Source organism: Acomys russatus, chromosome 1 (genome assembly GCF_903995435.1).
Source record: "Acomys russatus chromosome 1, mAcoRus1.1, whole genome shotgun sequence".
Lineage (NCBI taxonomy): Eukaryota > Metazoa > Chordata > Mammalia > Rodentia > Muridae > Acomys > Acomys russatus.
Window position 1 is genome coordinate 22,512,409 of NC_067137.1, and position 16,657 is coordinate 22,529,065.

At 49.3% G+C, this 16,657-nt stretch overlaps 1 protein-coding gene across 1 annotated transcript in view; it reads right to left on the reverse strand.

Annotated features, from left to right (window-relative positions):
- Window positions 1–451: 451 nt before the first annotated feature.
- Babam2 (BRISC and BRCA1 A complex member 2) overlaps window positions 452–16,657 on the reverse strand; it is a 391,205-nt gene continuing 374,999 nt past the window's right edge. Inside the window, exon 12 of the mRNA XM_051170891.1 lies at window positions 452–598. Within this exon, the coding sequence (XP_051026848.1) occupies window positions 535–598 (64 nt within the window). The 3' untranslated portion in view covers window positions 452–534. The remainder of the gene's footprint in view (window positions 599–16,657) is intronic.

Consider the following 16,657-nt stretch of genomic DNA (forward strand, 5'->3'; position numbering starts at 1 on the left):
GCCAGTGGCTGGCATGGTGCTGGGGCCTAAGAATTACTGAGTGCGGGCAACCGAATCCATAGTCTCAGGACCTGCAGGCCTCCTCTCCTCCAGTGGAAGGCTTCCCCAGCTGCAAATATAAATTACACACACACAAACTCAACCCTGGTTTTGGTTGCATAGGGAGAAGCCAAGGCTCTTCATACCAAACTTTAAACAAGCCTTTAGGACAAAGACTTCAAAGAAGGGTGTGTGCGCTCATGACATTTTATTTTCCCTGGAAAATTTCTCCATCGTAAAGCAGTTTATTTCTTCCAGCTAAGGAATCCAAGGAAGGAGGAGGGAGCAGCCAGCAGTGTTGGGTGCTAGGGTTAGGTACTACCAGCTGCTCAGGTTTGGACTCCACAGAACAGGGCTGTGTGGGGCAGGCAGAGCTGCTGTGTGGGCACAAGGCTGCCATGAAGACATTCCAAGTAGCTTCCCGGAAGCGGCCTGTGTGCTGACACGCATGTGGACCGAGCAGTATCGTTGGCCGCCTCACAACACTGCTGTTTCCTAGAGCTTTCCATTGGCAAATGCAGCCTCCTGGAACTGAGGGACAAAGGTTTTGAAATAAGCCCTGGTGGGAAAGAGGGGAGGGAAAAAAAAACTGGTTAGCATAAACAGCTTGAATTAAAAAAAAAAAAATGCAACTCAGAGCTTTCCACCTAACTCAGAACAGTTGTTAATTATTGTTCATGCATCCTGGGTTGGTCTCTCCTCTCTGAGGCAAAGCCCTCTGGATTGCTCCAAGGGAGGGTAGATGCGGCTCACTTCTGCGATGCTCTCATGGATATTTAAAGAGCCTGTATGTTGACCTTCCTGCCTGCCAGATTTATTAGACATTCATGATCTACTGCCCATTCCAAGGAGAAAGAGAGGACTTGATCCCAGCTCTAGGACAGAGAGTGGCTGTTTTGACACCCAGTCACTTCCAATATTGAAGCTATCATCAGGGTCACAGTCTCCTGTGGATCTGTGACTTCATAAACATAAAGGCCTAATAAGGATTCCTAAATGAGTTATGGTCGATATTTATTTCCAAACACATGTGTAGGTTAGATTCCTGGCTGGGTTTTGGGAGAACTTCTAAAGACAGGTGGAATCTAGGACAGAACATATGGCCTTTGGACACTTGATTTTTTTCCAAATTAGACAAGGTGTTACTTTTTAGCCAGACTAACCTGGCCCTTACTATATAGCTGAAGCAAGCCTAGAACTTGCAAGGTTCCCCAAGTTGGCCTCAGACTCCAAGGAATCCTCCTGCCTCAGTTTACCAAATGCTGGGGTTATAGCTATGAGCCACCATGGTTGACCCAGATACCCCCTTTCCACTCTGCAGAGACAAAGCCGCATTCCACATCAGGAGATGGAATGTGCTGAGCCTGCTCTGTGTCAGGCACTGTTGGGATGACCTGGATGTGGGACCTGCCATACAGGAGATCTCAGGTCAGAGGAGGAGGCAAACAGAATCAGTGTGTGGGTGGCAGGGCCATCTCAGGTGGCACTGTGGACCCTATCAGGCACTCACTGAAAGGCTGGGCTGAGTGTTACTGATAGAAGGCAGCAGCAGGAGCAGCAGCCTGTTGGAAAGGAGGAGTTGGAGAGAGAGAGAGAGAGAGAGAGAGAGAGAGAGAGAGAGAGAGAGAAAGAGAGAGAGAGAGAGAGAGAGAGAGCGCGCGCACGCTTGTCTCTTAGTCCCTGACTGACTCCCACATAATCTCCGTCACCCTTAGGCATGTAGAGCTGGCTCACCCAGTAGTCTCACTTTCCCAGAACAGTGACAAGAACCGCCACCATCCACACGGACTATCTTATTAAAGATCTGGGTTCTAATAAGCCTGGCTGCCAAGCTCCAGCTCTTAGGAGGTAAGAAGTGCCAAATTAGGTGTGGAGGAGCTGACAGAGGCTCAGAGTGCATTTGCCTGAGTACTGAGTACTGAATACTGAGAGGAAGACCAGCAGGACCCACCTGAGAGAGCACAGAGAGCTGCACAGGTCCCGCGACATAGCGTACCAAGTGCCCCTCAGCCCAAGAGGCCCTGGGGTGCTCATCTCTAGACCAGAGTGAATGCAGTTACTGATGATGTAAGCCTCATCCTCCACCAAGTCCACTAAAATCCCTTCTAATTAGGCTGCTCTGAGTGTTTGGGCTCAGTCTTGGTATCCACACGGACCACTGCAGCATCTATAATCTAGTGCTCCACCCTCCCAGACACAACTTTTCCTGGAGCTTGTCTCTCCCTGGTCTCCACTCTCCTCAGGCACAGCAAGGTCAAGTTCATGGTTGCTTGAAGGCTTGCATCACTTTCAGTCCTCTCCAGTCTGGTCCCCACCCTTTTCCCCTCCCAAATTTCCAGTCCCACAGTCCCAACCACCTGCAGGACATTCTGACCTAGAAGATGCTCTGGCCAATTTCTACTTCTCTAACAGCCGTTAGTTTCCAAGGCTCCCTTAGTCCTTGCAGGGAATCCAGCCTCAAGATCTCCTTCTTCTTCCTTCTTGGTGACGTCCCTGTTCCTTTTCTGCTACCTTTCCGCAAAATTGCTGTGGAAGCCTGCCTCCCATAGGACACAAGCCAGCCATGCCTTTCTGTTGATTCCGTCACCACCATGACCAAGACCTGAATGCTTTTCAGACTCATCCTGACTGCCAGTGGTTGTCACTATCTGGCTTGCACTTTTTGTTTGTTTTGTTTTTGTTTTTCAAGACAGGGTTTCTCTGTGCAGCCTTGGCTGTCCTGGACTCACTTTGTAGATCAGGCTGGCCTTGAACTCACAGCAATCCACCTGCCTCTGCCTCCCTAAGTGCTGGAATTACAGGCATGTGCCACTGAGCCTGGCTTGTTTTGTTTACAAATGTATAAATGTGTTTTTCAATATTTTTGAGGTGTGTATTTCTTTGGGAAGTAAAAAAACAAAAACAAAAACAAAAAAACAAAACAAAACAAAAAACAAACCACCAAAAAACAGAGGACACTCTCAGAAAAAGTGCAGGCAGACCCTTCCATTCCTGTTGAATATATTTTATGCAACCAAGGAATTACCCAGACTCCCTAAATCTACCCATAGTTTAGTATACGAGCCCCAGATCTATGTACCTGCCCATCTCCAGCACTTGGCCACTTCCTCTTTCCGCAGTGCCATTTTCCACCTTTACTTCCACTTAGGCTAGATGCTCTTGCTTTCCAAGTCTCTTGGCCACCAGATGATTCTCTTCTGCCCACAGATATTCCGTATGCTTCTAGAGCACTGGCCTCATATTTACACATTGTCCCTGACAGGCCACACTGACAGCCCATGGAAAATGAGGCTTACTGGTTTAGAGCTGGTTCAGCATGCTGTCCATGGTGGCTTAAATGGATGTAGCTCATGGTGGCCACTGGGTGGCAAGGACTGGTTTAAGCACATGCATTCTAAACTGTTAAAGAAGGTAGGTAAGACAGCAACACTCCACCAATACATGTAATGGTTAGGTACTGTCAGAGAAAACGGGTCCATTCTTACATTTCAATCTGTGCCACAGAGAGGAAGACAGAGCAGCATATTCTATCCATTTGAGGCCGACACAGACCCACATTGCCTAAATCTCTGACACCTCTGATACTCGACTTTAAAGTTCTTGCGTATAGCTGCACCAGACCAAACACTCTTCATGCCTCGGAAGGACTGTGATGCCCTGATGTGAGGCTCACAAAGGACAGCGTATGGCAACTGGCTGTGTGCCAGCCATGATGGCTGGTCTTTCCTTCCATGTTCCAGTGGCTTCTATTTCCCCAGCTGACTAGATGTGTAGCTAGGGAGAGCTGAGGATCAGAGTGAGCAGGCTGCCTCCAGCCTCCATCACCCTTAATTCAAGGTCACTGTGGACGGGGTCACTCTGGCCACATGACAGTTACATACAGCTAGGTTACAATACAGCGTGTTCCCAACATGCCAGTGAGTGGATGGTGCTGGCCGCAGTACCTGGCAGCCACAGTTCGAATGAGTCCCAGGTCCACCCTCCCAGGACCAGGGTCTCACAGGCTGAAGGCACTCAGCTGCTCAGTCCAGTGTCTCTTGGGAAAGGGGCTGCAAGGTCCTTATAAAAGGTCTTGGCAACAGGGAGCATGATTGATAGGCAAGCACTTTCCTTTGCAGAAAATTATGAAGTTTCCTGTGTGTCCCGGGCTTTCCCTGCCAGGGCAAACTGTGCCTCCAAGGGGGAAGTGTGGCGAGGGCTATTTAAAGGCATGATGCTACCAGCTGTTTGCGATCGCTTCTCAGCTTGGATCCTCATTAAGTCAGTTAAGGGAGGGGAAGCAGGCGCAGGAAAGGGAAAATGACAACTGGCGCCCACCCATTTATAGATGTTTTTAGAGCACTGTTTTAAATTATTTCACTTTTTATCAGAGAGAACGGAGAGCTGCCCAGGGCACAGCATGCTAATGGCTCTGGGTATCTCCATCGGTTACCAAAGGCCAAGTGTGCAGGAAGCTTCCCAAGTGTGTGATGTGGTGGGAAAGGTTCCCTGCCTCAACATGAGCTGGCCAGGGCTGGGAGTGGGGGTAGGGGACAGATGCCTGGAGTCAGCCACGTCCTCCACTCTACTCACGCTAGAAGATTGTTTCAGACCAGCTCAGAGCCCAGTCTGGTTTCAAGGTGGAATAAGGTTCTGATCCTCTTGGCTCATTGAAGCCCTATTCCAGCTCAAGGTTTCAGAAAACCTGTATAATCCAAGAATCTCCAGAAAAACAAAATGCAGAGAAGGGATCCCAGGCTGGGACTAGGTCAGTCCTGTATGGGCAGGGCAAGGGGCCGGGCGATGCAGGGCCTGGCATCAGCAGCACTCCTCATGGCCTTGGACCCAGGCCTTCATATTCCTTTCTCGGGACTGCAGGTCTCTCATCTACACAGCTGAGTGCTTGGCCTGCCGCTGACTAAGGTCTGTTGCTGCAGGCTGTGTGTGACCAGTCAGGCAGAGGAGGTTCTAAAGCAGTCAGCCCTCAGCTTCAGGCCTGTTCATGTGCCTGGATCCCTCAGGCAAGTGACATTAGTGTTGGCTCCTTCATCTACAATATGGGAACAACAGTGGCTGCCTTTAAAGGTTCTTAAATGAGATAGTCCAAGAAGCACTTGGCAAGGGAGCTGGCCTCAAAGATGATCAATGATGCCACCTGTTGCCATGGGGAACACGCTGGGCCTAAGCAGCGGGGAGAGAGGTTCAGAGGTTCTGCAAACAGCCATTAGCATTGCTTGGAACTGTGGAAGAGGGATGCCTTGTCTGAGCAGAGAGGTCTGAGTGTCTGTGTCCTCAGTTGGTCTTCTTCTCTGTGGCTTCCTGACTGACCCTTCCTTTCTCACACGTCATACAGAGCTGGTCGCCAGGGCGGTGAGATGGCAATTCTTACACTGGACATGCAGCCAATGTCACCAGGACATCATATATCTTTTGACATTCAGTGCTGACCTGCTTGGTGGCATCTGAGGGTAAGCTCTGCAGCCAGAGGTACCCCTGGGTCTTTATTCATCTTATCCCAGACCTGCTGGGTTTGCTCCTTGGGTACAGTTTTTGTTGACTAGGGAGGGGTTTAAGAATCATATGACTAGTTGTCCAAGACAAGGTCCTCAGACAGATCTTTTTATTTTGCAAAAGCCTAAACATTTGCCTTCTTCCAAAACAGCTTGAATTAAAACAAAACAAAACAAAACAAAACTTTTCTTTGGGCAATTGTGAGACAAGACAGACCTGCGATGGTCAAGCGAGGCCAGCATGATAATGGAGTGCGGTAGGGTGGCCTGGGAGAAGTGGTTCAGCATGACCCTCACTGTCAGGAAATCCAGAACATATAAATCAAGCCAGAGGCCATTTTTGAAAATAGAGGCAAGTTCCAAATACCTAATGGTTCTCACTGTGTATTCCAGTTTTATTTTGCAGCTGTGACTTCAACTGGCACATGCTTTTCATCAGTCACATGAAAACCGATTGTGGTATGAAAATCAAAGCAGTGCTGTAAATAGTGTAAGACAAGGCTCGCTAATCATGCCTTGTGGTCTTTGGTCTGGCCTTGTCCTCATTGTCCTGGACCGCCACTGTAAATGCTGACTCAGTCAGGGTTCTTGCCTCATTTGAAAGGGCCAGGTTTACAATAATCTCTACAAGAGACCTGGTTCCATTTCTATGCCTTCGGCTCCAGACCTTCCAAAACCCAGGTAGCAACTGCCCACCTAACTCTGGGTACCATGGTGAGCCAGGGACTGGCAGTGGGACTCTGTTTTGCTCTTGTGCCTTGGGAGCTGGTGGCCTGGATCTCTGGTATGGGGTTAAGGAACAAACAAGTGTTTGTAACGGTTCAAGGACAGTCTTGCTACACATGCCAGTCCTTGAGCTGCTCTGGTTTGTTTCCAGGGTGTGTATGGCGGTGTCCAAGCTTATGAAACGAGGAATTAGCACACTGAAGGCTTGATATCAAGCTGAGAACACAGTGTCACATGCTGATGACTTTAGGCACAGGCCCCTGTCCTCAGCTGGACCCAGTCTTCTGTAGGCTGAATTCCATAGTGTGCCGCTTGCCAGTCTCAGGCCAGCATGGCCTGGCTTGGTCAGGGATGTTTAGACTTGTGTCTAGACTGTGTGCTACGCAGCCGCCTCACCTAAGAGAAGGCTGAGGTTGTGGTCTCAGTGTTGCTAAACTCAATCAAAAGCTATCGTGGAAGGGCTTCAGAGACCACGTCTACACATCAAAGTACTGGGGTGGAGTGTGGTTCCTGCCGAACCGGTGGGCACTTAAACTGCTAAAGCGGTAAGAGTTACCTAGCAGTTCTTTGTAGTTCTCTGGCCAGTTCCCTTCGGGAGCCACAGCAGCTTGTGACCAGTTCTTGCAATTGCTGGGGCCAGCACTTACTCCTCAGGATGCAAGTCTCTCTAGCTCCCTCCCCATGCTGAAGTACAGAGCACAAGAAGGTGGGGGGAGGGTGCACAGGGTGAGAGGGAGGGAGAGGAAATCTGTGCGCCTTGGCCCTCCTCAGCCACAGGGCTGGCTTGCTGTGCTGGGCTTCCATCATTGAATGAATGCCTCTATCATATGCCAGCCAGCTTCCTGTACCCTACGAGGGACGATCCCTGCTCACACGCATCCAGCTTTGCACCCCGGTTTCATATTGAGCCCTCCACACACAGTAGCTCACATGGATTCCTCAGATATGTGAAGGAGTGCTTTAGAGGAATACTTTTATAACCGAGCTGTTCCAGGGGAGAGTGAACCGAGGGCTGGCTGGGTTGCAATGGCCTCCCTAATTTGACGTAGAACCGCTGGTAAGTCCATATAGGCCTTTTCTGTAAACCCCTCAAAGGTTGAAGTTAGAATGGCCCATCCTCAGTGTCCTAGTGCCTACCTCCCTCATGCCTCATTGCACGTGCATAAATGAATGAAATCTGCTTTGAGGGCGGCTGCAGGCAGCAGGCCATCTCATTTGTTTCCTCTCTGTTGATGTTACACACATCATGGTCCAGTTGACAAGAGGCTGGAATGGTAGTGTGCTCGTGTGACTGGGACGACCTGGCTGAGTTGCAGCAGGCAATAGGTGTTGGGAACGGAGGGATGAGGCACTGCTAGGGGCTTGGGAGCCTAAGCAGAGCCCAGCCCTGTGCTCATCTGGTCGCATCACCTGTTTCTGCCTATTGTGCGTACACAAGAGATCCTCCAATTACTCTGGCCAGGGCCAGCAGGTATCTAGCACAGGCTGGGGTGTGATGGCAGTGTGAAGGCCCATGGAGGGTTCAGGGATCTAACCGCAGCCCTGACCATAAGAAGGGCTACTCACTGGCTCACCTGCTAAGGGGAAGTGACAATCCATCTGATGGTGGTGAGTCACCTCAAGGTCACAGATGGCCTTCCACTGCTTAGTAAGCAAAAGGGGAAAAACCAAAGGATGACCCCCAAGAGGAAGTGCTTAGCCTACCAGCAGGGCTGCCCAGAGGGAGTGGGGAGGGGGGGGTCTAGGCTCCAACACATGGAGGTGGTGCCACAGGATTTCCATATAGCATGGCTGGGCATTAGCCTAGACTCAGGGCCTAGGTATAGTCCCAAAGGACCAAGACCACGATTAGGACATCAATTCTTTGGAGGCTTAAGAAAAAAAAACAAAAAAAAACCCAAAAAAACCAAAAAAACAACAACAACTCTCTGTTGAGTTTCTTGGTGGCTGTGAAGTATTGCTGGTCAGGCAGTAAATATGGTGTAGGGGGCGAATGCTAGACTTCAAGTGTCTAGTGGCTCATGGCTTTCCAGCTGCCTGGGGAAATACCTGAGAGGTCAAGGAACAAAGCAAGGAAAAGCACCTGCTGTGTCCAGGGGGCTCACTCCACAGCAGCTCAGGGTCCTGCAGTGCCACCCCAGCATGTGCTCTCAAGCTCTGCCTGGCCCTAGGTGTCAGTTACAGACAAGGAAGGGAGGGACGGCATCAAAAGCCTACAATGTAGGCGAATGATATCCATTCATGGTGTGAGGTAGGCTCATTCAAATTCCGGGCTGTGAAATCTATTCAGTGGGTCTTGACCAATGTTAGAGTAAGTTAAGTAAAATCAGAGAGGGTCATATGTGGCAGGGAGAGATACCATTTTGTGAAACTTCTGATAACATGCAGTGAATTAGGATGTAGAATAAGTATCTTGCTGTGGGTTGTGGTAAAATAAAATCTAGAAGCCACAAGCATAAGGGAAGGAGGGAGCCTGCTATATGCTAGACACCATGTTGCTTGTATTCACCTTGTTTTCTGCTGACTTCCAATGGCCTCACTATCAGGCTGGTGTCTTTACTTTGACCAATGAGAAATCAATGATCCAGAGACACCCAATGGCTTTTCTAGGGTCACGCACTAGCAGGAGGCTCTGCTATTATGAATCCAGGGCTGCAGACTCTCTTTCCTTTCCACCCTGGCATAATTTCCAGTAGAGTGAACACTAGCAATCGAAGTGGGAAATGGGCTCCATCCCTGCCTCCGCCAAAGAAACAATTCTTTCATTTCCTTATTTATAGGGGAGTAAGAGAGAAAATAGCTTGATTTTGTGGCTTCCAAATATCATGTTAGCTAAAAGTTCTTCTCCTTATCCTCTCTGACTTTATCAGCATAGCCAGCTACCAAGTAATGAATCTCAAGAGCTCCTTGTGGCCAATTCTCATTGCCCCTGCATTGGTTCTGTAGATGCTCATATGGCCCTCCATCTTGCAGTGTGTCTGGAGGTACTGACTGGTACCTTTAGGACCCTCCCAGGGTAGCCATTCAGTAGAATTATGACTGATAACAAGGCACAAATGAGCTGAACCCGACCTTCTTGCTTGCCCATTTGGGTCTCTGATGTTTAGTGGACCTTAATGAGAGCAGAGGCTACGTCAACTGTTTGGAAGGAAGGAAAGGAACTCCAAGAAAGGCACCCACAGGTTGCCCACATGACACTGGAGGCATCTCATATGTTCCCTATTACAAGTCCCAGAGGAACAAAGGGTTCGCAGGGCCACAGATGTCACCAGGAAGTTTAAAACTCTCTGGAGTTGTTGTCCAGTGCTGTGACATGGGACGCCTTTGACCCAATTACAGTCGATGCTCTGCACCTGGGGATGTTTGAGAGCTTCCCAGCTCTGTTTCTTACTGGCTGTGTGACCTTGAGTAAGCCGTCTTACCTCTCTGGGCCCCAGAAGTCTCATGTGTAAAATGAAGGTATGGTTTCTAAGGCAACTGCTAGTCAAATATATTATTATTTGTCATTGTTTGTTATTATTATTGCTTTAGTGGCAACCCATCCATGTTACTCATAGGCAGCTTCTCAAGTGGGAAACAGTAATTTAATAAATGACATTTCCTGTGCTTTGCTAGAGGGGTTCCCTTCAAGTCGTAATAAGTGTTATCAGAGACACTGCACATGTCTGAGGCTGCTATATGGCTCCTCTGTATCTGCAGATCTGACCCAGCATCCTACAGAATGATGGACAGTCTCTCTCCCGGCTGCTTTCCTCCCATCCTTCAAGCGAACAGACGACCAGGCATGCATGCACTTAGAGAACTCATGGTTAAGGAATGGCTTGTTCCTGCAGGGGTAAAAGATGCATGTAAGCAGGATCCTGTCCCTCAGAGAACATGTAGACACTTGACTTCCAGGTCAGAAAGCTGCATACTAGCCCTGGGAGGGAGCTGGGTGCTTTGCTTGTAGTTATGGGCCAAGCCCTCCTTGGCTCACTCATTCCTGCCAGTGAGAAACTTTCTTTTCTGCTCAGATCTATCCCTGGGCATTATGTAGCAGGGCAGATGTCTAGCATCTTTAATAACAATAATAACAACAATAATAATAATTTACATTTATACAAGGCCTTTCATCGGGGGATCTTAAAGTGTATCACAAACAATAATTAATTTTCATTCACAAGTCTGGGAGCCAGCTAGGGAGAAGGCCCTTTATTTTGCAGGTCCACGATACTTTCCTGTGCCCTGAAGCATGTTGGGAGGCCTTTCTGCCTCTTGGAAATCCAACCCCTTTTCTCCTGAGGCCTGGGTCAGCATCAGGCCCTACAGTGGAGTTTCCCATGTCAAACACCCCCTAGCTATCCAGCCTGAGCAACACGGGCCGGAAAGGGACCTTAGCAGGCTGGGAGGCTGGGCTTACCCTGACACAGTGAGTGGTGACACTCCTGGGTGCGGTTCAGAATGGGGAGCTCAGTAATTGCATAGAAGTTGTCCATTTTCCTTTTCTTCAAGCCCTGAGCTTTGCGCTCACGCACGGGGTGGTTGGGTGGCCGGAGCTGCCCATCTGAGCTGGGCCCTGACTCCTTGAGTGTTCCAGGGAGAGTCTCCTGGGTGTTTCTGGCTTTGGTATTGTGGTCTACCAAGCTTTAGGCAGCTCTTTGCTCTGACTCTGGAAGCGAACTCTAGTTTGTTTTCTTGGCTTATTTTGGGGTGGGGGTGTGTGGGTGTTGGTACATCATCTCAGTGACACAGAAATACCCTATATTTTCATTTAAGGACTGACTACTGACGGGTCGGATGCCTTTCTTCCTAAGGAACTATTCTTTTCTTCTTTTTCTACTTTAGTGATGGCGCTAAGTAAAAGCTCTACCACTGACTTATAACCTGAGTCTGCCCATGGGTCTATTCGTCTTTAGGTTTTTACATTTTATTTCATTATTTTATGTCCAAAGGTGTTTCACTTGCATTTATGTCTGTGCCTTATCTGCATGTCTGGTGGTATATAGAATAGGTTGAGACGGCGGCCCTGGATCTCCTACAACTGGAGTTACAGATAATTGTGAGCTGCCACATGGGTTCTGGGAACCAACCTGGGTCCTCTGAAGAGTAGCAAGTGCTCTTAACTGCTGTACCGTCTCTCCAGCCCTCCCTGCAGTTTTTGAGGCAGGGTCTCATCATGTAGTCTTGGCTGGCCTGGTACTCACTATTTAGACTATGCTGGCTTTGAGCTCAGAGAGAGCCACCTGCCTCTGCCTCACAAGTGCTGGGATTAAAGGTGTGTGCCGCCACACCCTGCTAGGATTCCAGTCTCAACTCTATGCAAGAACAGTCAATTCCCATGACTAGTTTCTGTAGGACAGCCTTATCTCTTCAGTTTTTGTTTCCTTCTGTCCCCCTCTTGTTTGTCCTTCTGCTCCGCTTCACTGGAATACATTTTTGGTGTTAAACTTAAGGAATGGATGTATCATGGTAACCTGGAACCAACACAAAGCCTACAGAGTCCCAGCTCTTCTGGCACTAAGAATAGAGACCAGGAGGCCCCAGGGCCCGGTGAGAGGCACAGGGGCACATGGAATCCTTTGCTAGGTTGATTTTCAAGAAGCCAGCTCTTCTGGAGATGCCAACACCACTCTCAGGTGATTTCTGGATCCTTGCTGTTCTGCTTACTGCCTGAGAGGGCACCCACCCTCCCCTACCAAGAGGCCACTGCTTGAGTGAGACCTTTCTCACAGTGGCTTACCATGGAAGGAGTTTTAAGCACACACTCAGTGCTGTTTCCCAGGTTAGTATGAGGGATGGCTTGTGGGTAGGTAGCTACTTTCTGCTCCGACTTTACACGATTGCTATAGCCTGCTCTCGAACTGGAGGATCATTCTGGCCTTGACTTTGGTCTGGGCCATTGTTGAGAGAAGATGAGAAAAGACAAAGGGACTGGCAATAGACCTTCCTGGCTCTTCTGAGGCAAGGAGAACACCCTGCCTGCAACTGTGCTGCCTGCTGTGAGGGAAGCTTGTGAACTTTAGAAGCAGAACTAAATTCAAACACAGATCTGTCACTTGCTCCCAGTGTTTTTGGGGAAGTCCCTGGGTCTCCATCTATTTCTCTGCTTTGGGTGATATGAGCACAGGGCCAGACACTGGAAGAACTGAAGCCACCTTGGTTTTCTTTCCACCCCCACTCTACTGTTCTCAGAATCTTAACCTCTCTCCCGATATATGTGCATATGTGTGTGTGCATGTGTGTGTGCATGTGTGTGTGCATGTGTGTGTCTGAGACTAGAGGTCACCTCCCTCAGGAGTTGTCCACCTTGTTTGTGGAGACAGGGTCTCTCACTAGTGCCTGAGGCTTGTTCTCAGGCTCCAGTCAATTGCTGGCCAGTGAGTCCCAGGGATCCTGTCTCTACCTCTTCGGTGCTGGGCTTCGGAGTGGGCATCACCACGCTTGGCTGTTTACACAGGTGCTAAGCCTAAATGCAGATCTCATGCTTGTGTGGTAAGCACTTTACCAATTGAGTCTCTGCCCTTCTTGAAAAGCTTTCAGGGAGATCTGGACCCACTGTCTAACTGATGACTGACACCATTATGGTTCCAGTGTCTGTTGGTTAAGTGAATGAACTAACTTGGCACTTGGTATGTTGCAACTTATAACATGCTTTTAAAAATAACTTCATTGTAATCCAAATAACAGCATGTAAAGAATAGATCCTGTTATACTACGCCACAATAAATAGATCCTGTTACTCCATTCCACAATATCCAAGAACAAATGGGCTCACAGTGAGGCAGACAGGGACCTGTATGGAACCAAGAGCCCTGCCAGTAGCACACTACTAGCCTGGGAGGGTCTTTGGTGCCTTCTGTGGCCACTGAGGCTCAGACAAGAAACAGGAAGAACACAGTGAGGGCTGCACCATGTTCTACATGATGGGACCCTCAGAGTGCTGTCTCAGTCCTGTGTCTGGCCACCACAGAATTCTTCGGTAACATCAGAAGCCTGGTTACTGTTAGCAGCACAGTTATAGTCAGAAGCATCTGTTACCCTCAGGCCCTGGGTAGGTCACATGCTACCACACATGACCAGTCCCATACTGATCTCATTTGCCTACCTCCCTGCCTCCCCATGGGGTACATGGTGCTGATGCGCATGTCTGCCCTTCATCTTCCCACTCCATCTTTTGAGGTCACCAAGAGGGAAGTGATAGATCCATAGGATACGACTGTGACTGCTCCTTAGTAGGATGCTCTACACATCTTAGAGTCTCAAGACAGTGATGAATGACAGCCCCCCCCCCCTCCAGTCTTTCAAGCGAAGAACAAAACCAGGAAATAGATATGAAGGATTTAGCTGAGCTAGGTGCCCATCTCCTCTCCTTCCTTCTCTAGCATCTCAACTCCAGGAACCAATGTCAGATTCAGGCCGAGCCCTGGTGGAGGACAGAAATCTTTCAAAAACTTGTTCATATGCCTGATCCAACTATAATTCACAGTGTGAACTGAGGAGTGGAATCAGATCTGACCACAATGCAGCATCCATAGGGAACGCATCACAGCCTTCTGCAGACAGTTGTGACGGTACACTGTGTGAGCGTGGGGGGGTGGTATCCCGGGGGAATGCCATCACTGTACCCACTGGGCAGTATGTACCCCAGTGCCTTGGAATGAGGTCAGTTCCCTCTATGAGGAGCCCCCCTACTCTAGGCCTCTGAGCACAAAGTGCAAACTCATGTGTGCTCCTCAAGCTGAGCTAGCTTTAGGTTAGGAGTTGGGAAGGAAGGGCCAGAATCTGGGCCGGAACCAATGAGACTGAACAAGAGGACCATGACTTTGCTCCCAGCCACAGAGCACCCAACGTCCATCTCTGGCCTGGGAGCCATGTTCTTACTGCAGGCTTGCTTGGGGAGGAGGGACGGGTGCGAAAGGATGTTACCAGAGACTAGCCCTGCTTGCTGGGATCTCAAAGGCAAGGCCACTACTGGCTGGCAAGGATCATATTACAGGACTCTGTAGACACACTGAGTGAGTGTCAGGAGCTGTTACTGCATCTGGGAATGCAGCAGCTGGTGATGCAGTGGCAGCAAGTGGGGGATAACAGCCAGCCTGTGCTCAGTTTGCTAGGCTGTGTGTTATTCAGAGTCATAGGACCCGAGAAAAGAGACAGCTTCATTCCAAGCTTTTAGTGAAACTACCAACCTAAAGGGGGCAGAGGCAGACTTTGGCAGCCTGCATGAAGTGTGCTTGCAGGCCAACTTTGCAGTTTTGGTCACTAGAGAACTGGTACAGAACAGGGGCGGCACGAGAAGTGATGACGACCTTGTTTGCATTGGCTTTGAGTGGAAAAGGTGAAAAGGATTCTGGGCTTTCCAGCTCACATTTTAGAGGCCCTCTTAGGACTCTGTGCTGGCTTTCTTACCAAAGCTTACCAACCACCTCACCGCCTTTGGCCATCCTCCCCACTCCACTGCTCAGACTGGGAGACAAGGCAGAGCCAGACAGAACAGGGGTGGGAGAGGGTTGGGCAGGCATCTAGGTTCTTGAAGACAGCATGTGGTTCCCTTACCCACCATGTTTACCAAGCAGATGAGTCAGTGTTCAAATCAGCATTCCCTTCCATGTGGGTACAGATGGGTGTCCCACCTTGAACCAAGCCACTGAATACAGTCAGTTTCACAAAGTCAAGGAAGTGTCCGTCCACCTCCTCCCACCCCCTTTTACTAAAACTGGTAGGACATGGCTGTCAGAGCCACCAGACCAATGAGCAGATACAGACACACAGCAAAATAAACCCCGTAGAAACAGCAGAATGAACTCCCCACCCCCTGTGCACCTCAACAGTGCCAGAGCATGCTCTGTACTGCCAGCTACAGGGAGAAGGAAGGAGACCCTTTTTCTACTCAGCTCCTTATTGGTCACTTCAGGGGCCAAAGTCTTTGTTAGAATTCGGTTAGCACCTCCAGTTTAAAGGTCAGCACATATTCTGTAAAGAGCCAGGCACTAATTATTTTCAGCCTGTAGGTCATATCTCTGTCACAATAATTCAAATCTTCTATGTACCGATCACGGCTGTAGATAAGATGCAAATGGATGGCGGGGGCGGAGGGGCTGTGTTCTGATAAAACTTTATTCATAAAAACAGGTGCTGGGAGCGTGGGCCTCGGACTGTCCACTGAACCTTTATCTAGCTTGTACCATTTCTGTGTAGAGGGGAGGTGGACTGAATCACACAGGGAATCATGTGGCTGTCCAAAGCTTCGCATGGAAAACAAAGCAGGCTCAAGAGCCAAAGTTGAAGGAAACATGGCCACTTGGATAACTGGAGATCTTACATGACACTTTCATTCTACCAACAATCAAGTGGAAAAGCACAGGTTATGCGTTTGTGGATGGCCATGGTCTGTCTAAGCTGGGCTATCCAGTTCAGCAGGGCTATGGCTTTCCTAGTGTATGCTGCCCGTGGCTGTTAATCAGTGAGACCCAGACACAGTGTTAAAGTGTCTCAGGAGAGGGGCTAGGAAAAGAGGCCAAGAGGAACTGGAAAGCTGCTGGCACTTGTTTGTGAACAATAGGAGAAGAAAAAGCAGCGGATTCGTTTTTTCCAGTCAGCAGTTGGTCCAACATCCGACGGCACAGAAATGGCCAGGGAGGACAGGCCCTCTTGTCCAGGCTGAGAACAGGTTGTTTTGGCTGTCAAGCATTTTCAAAACAAGTTTTCTTGGTCTCATGACAGGCTGAGGCAAGAACAAGAAAATGAAAAGAGTGGAAGATCCCATGACCGCGCTCTGGGCTTCCACGTGGGCTGGCTCTGCCTGCACGGTCAAGTTTGCTTTCAGAACATTCAGATAAAACTGGTCTTAGGGTTAATACCACCTTGCCAGTGACACCATTTAATGAAGTGATTCCTCTAAGAACTCCCTGGCAGCTGGATAATCATTCTAGTCTGGGAGGAATAAGAGGTCAAAGTCACTCTTAAACCCATGGGTGCAACTCTGCTCAAACCTACGCCCCGCGTTATTTTAATTTTCACCTCGGGTTAAAGGGCAGAATCCTCCCCTGCAACTGAGGTTAAAAGCCTATCTTCCCTAAGGTAGATTTTCCATCTTAACCACAGAACACTTGGTCAGGGTGGGGCAGAGAATGCAGAAGGAAGCATGAACAGGGCAGGCCAGGATCGGCCAGGTCTTAGGAAATGCCACCGGTTCCCACCAGCATGCTCTGTTGGAGCAGGATCCAAACAAAGGGCAGAGCATGGCGTGTCAAAGGGGAGGGCACCAGACGGAGCCTGGAGACAGCTTATCATGCAATGCATAGAAACCATTCAGAAACAAGGGTGCTGGGAACCCTCAGATCCCCTAATAACCACCAACAGCCCAAAGCAGAAGACAGACCAACTGTGGGGACTGGGGCAAAACACCTCGTTTCTGAACTGTC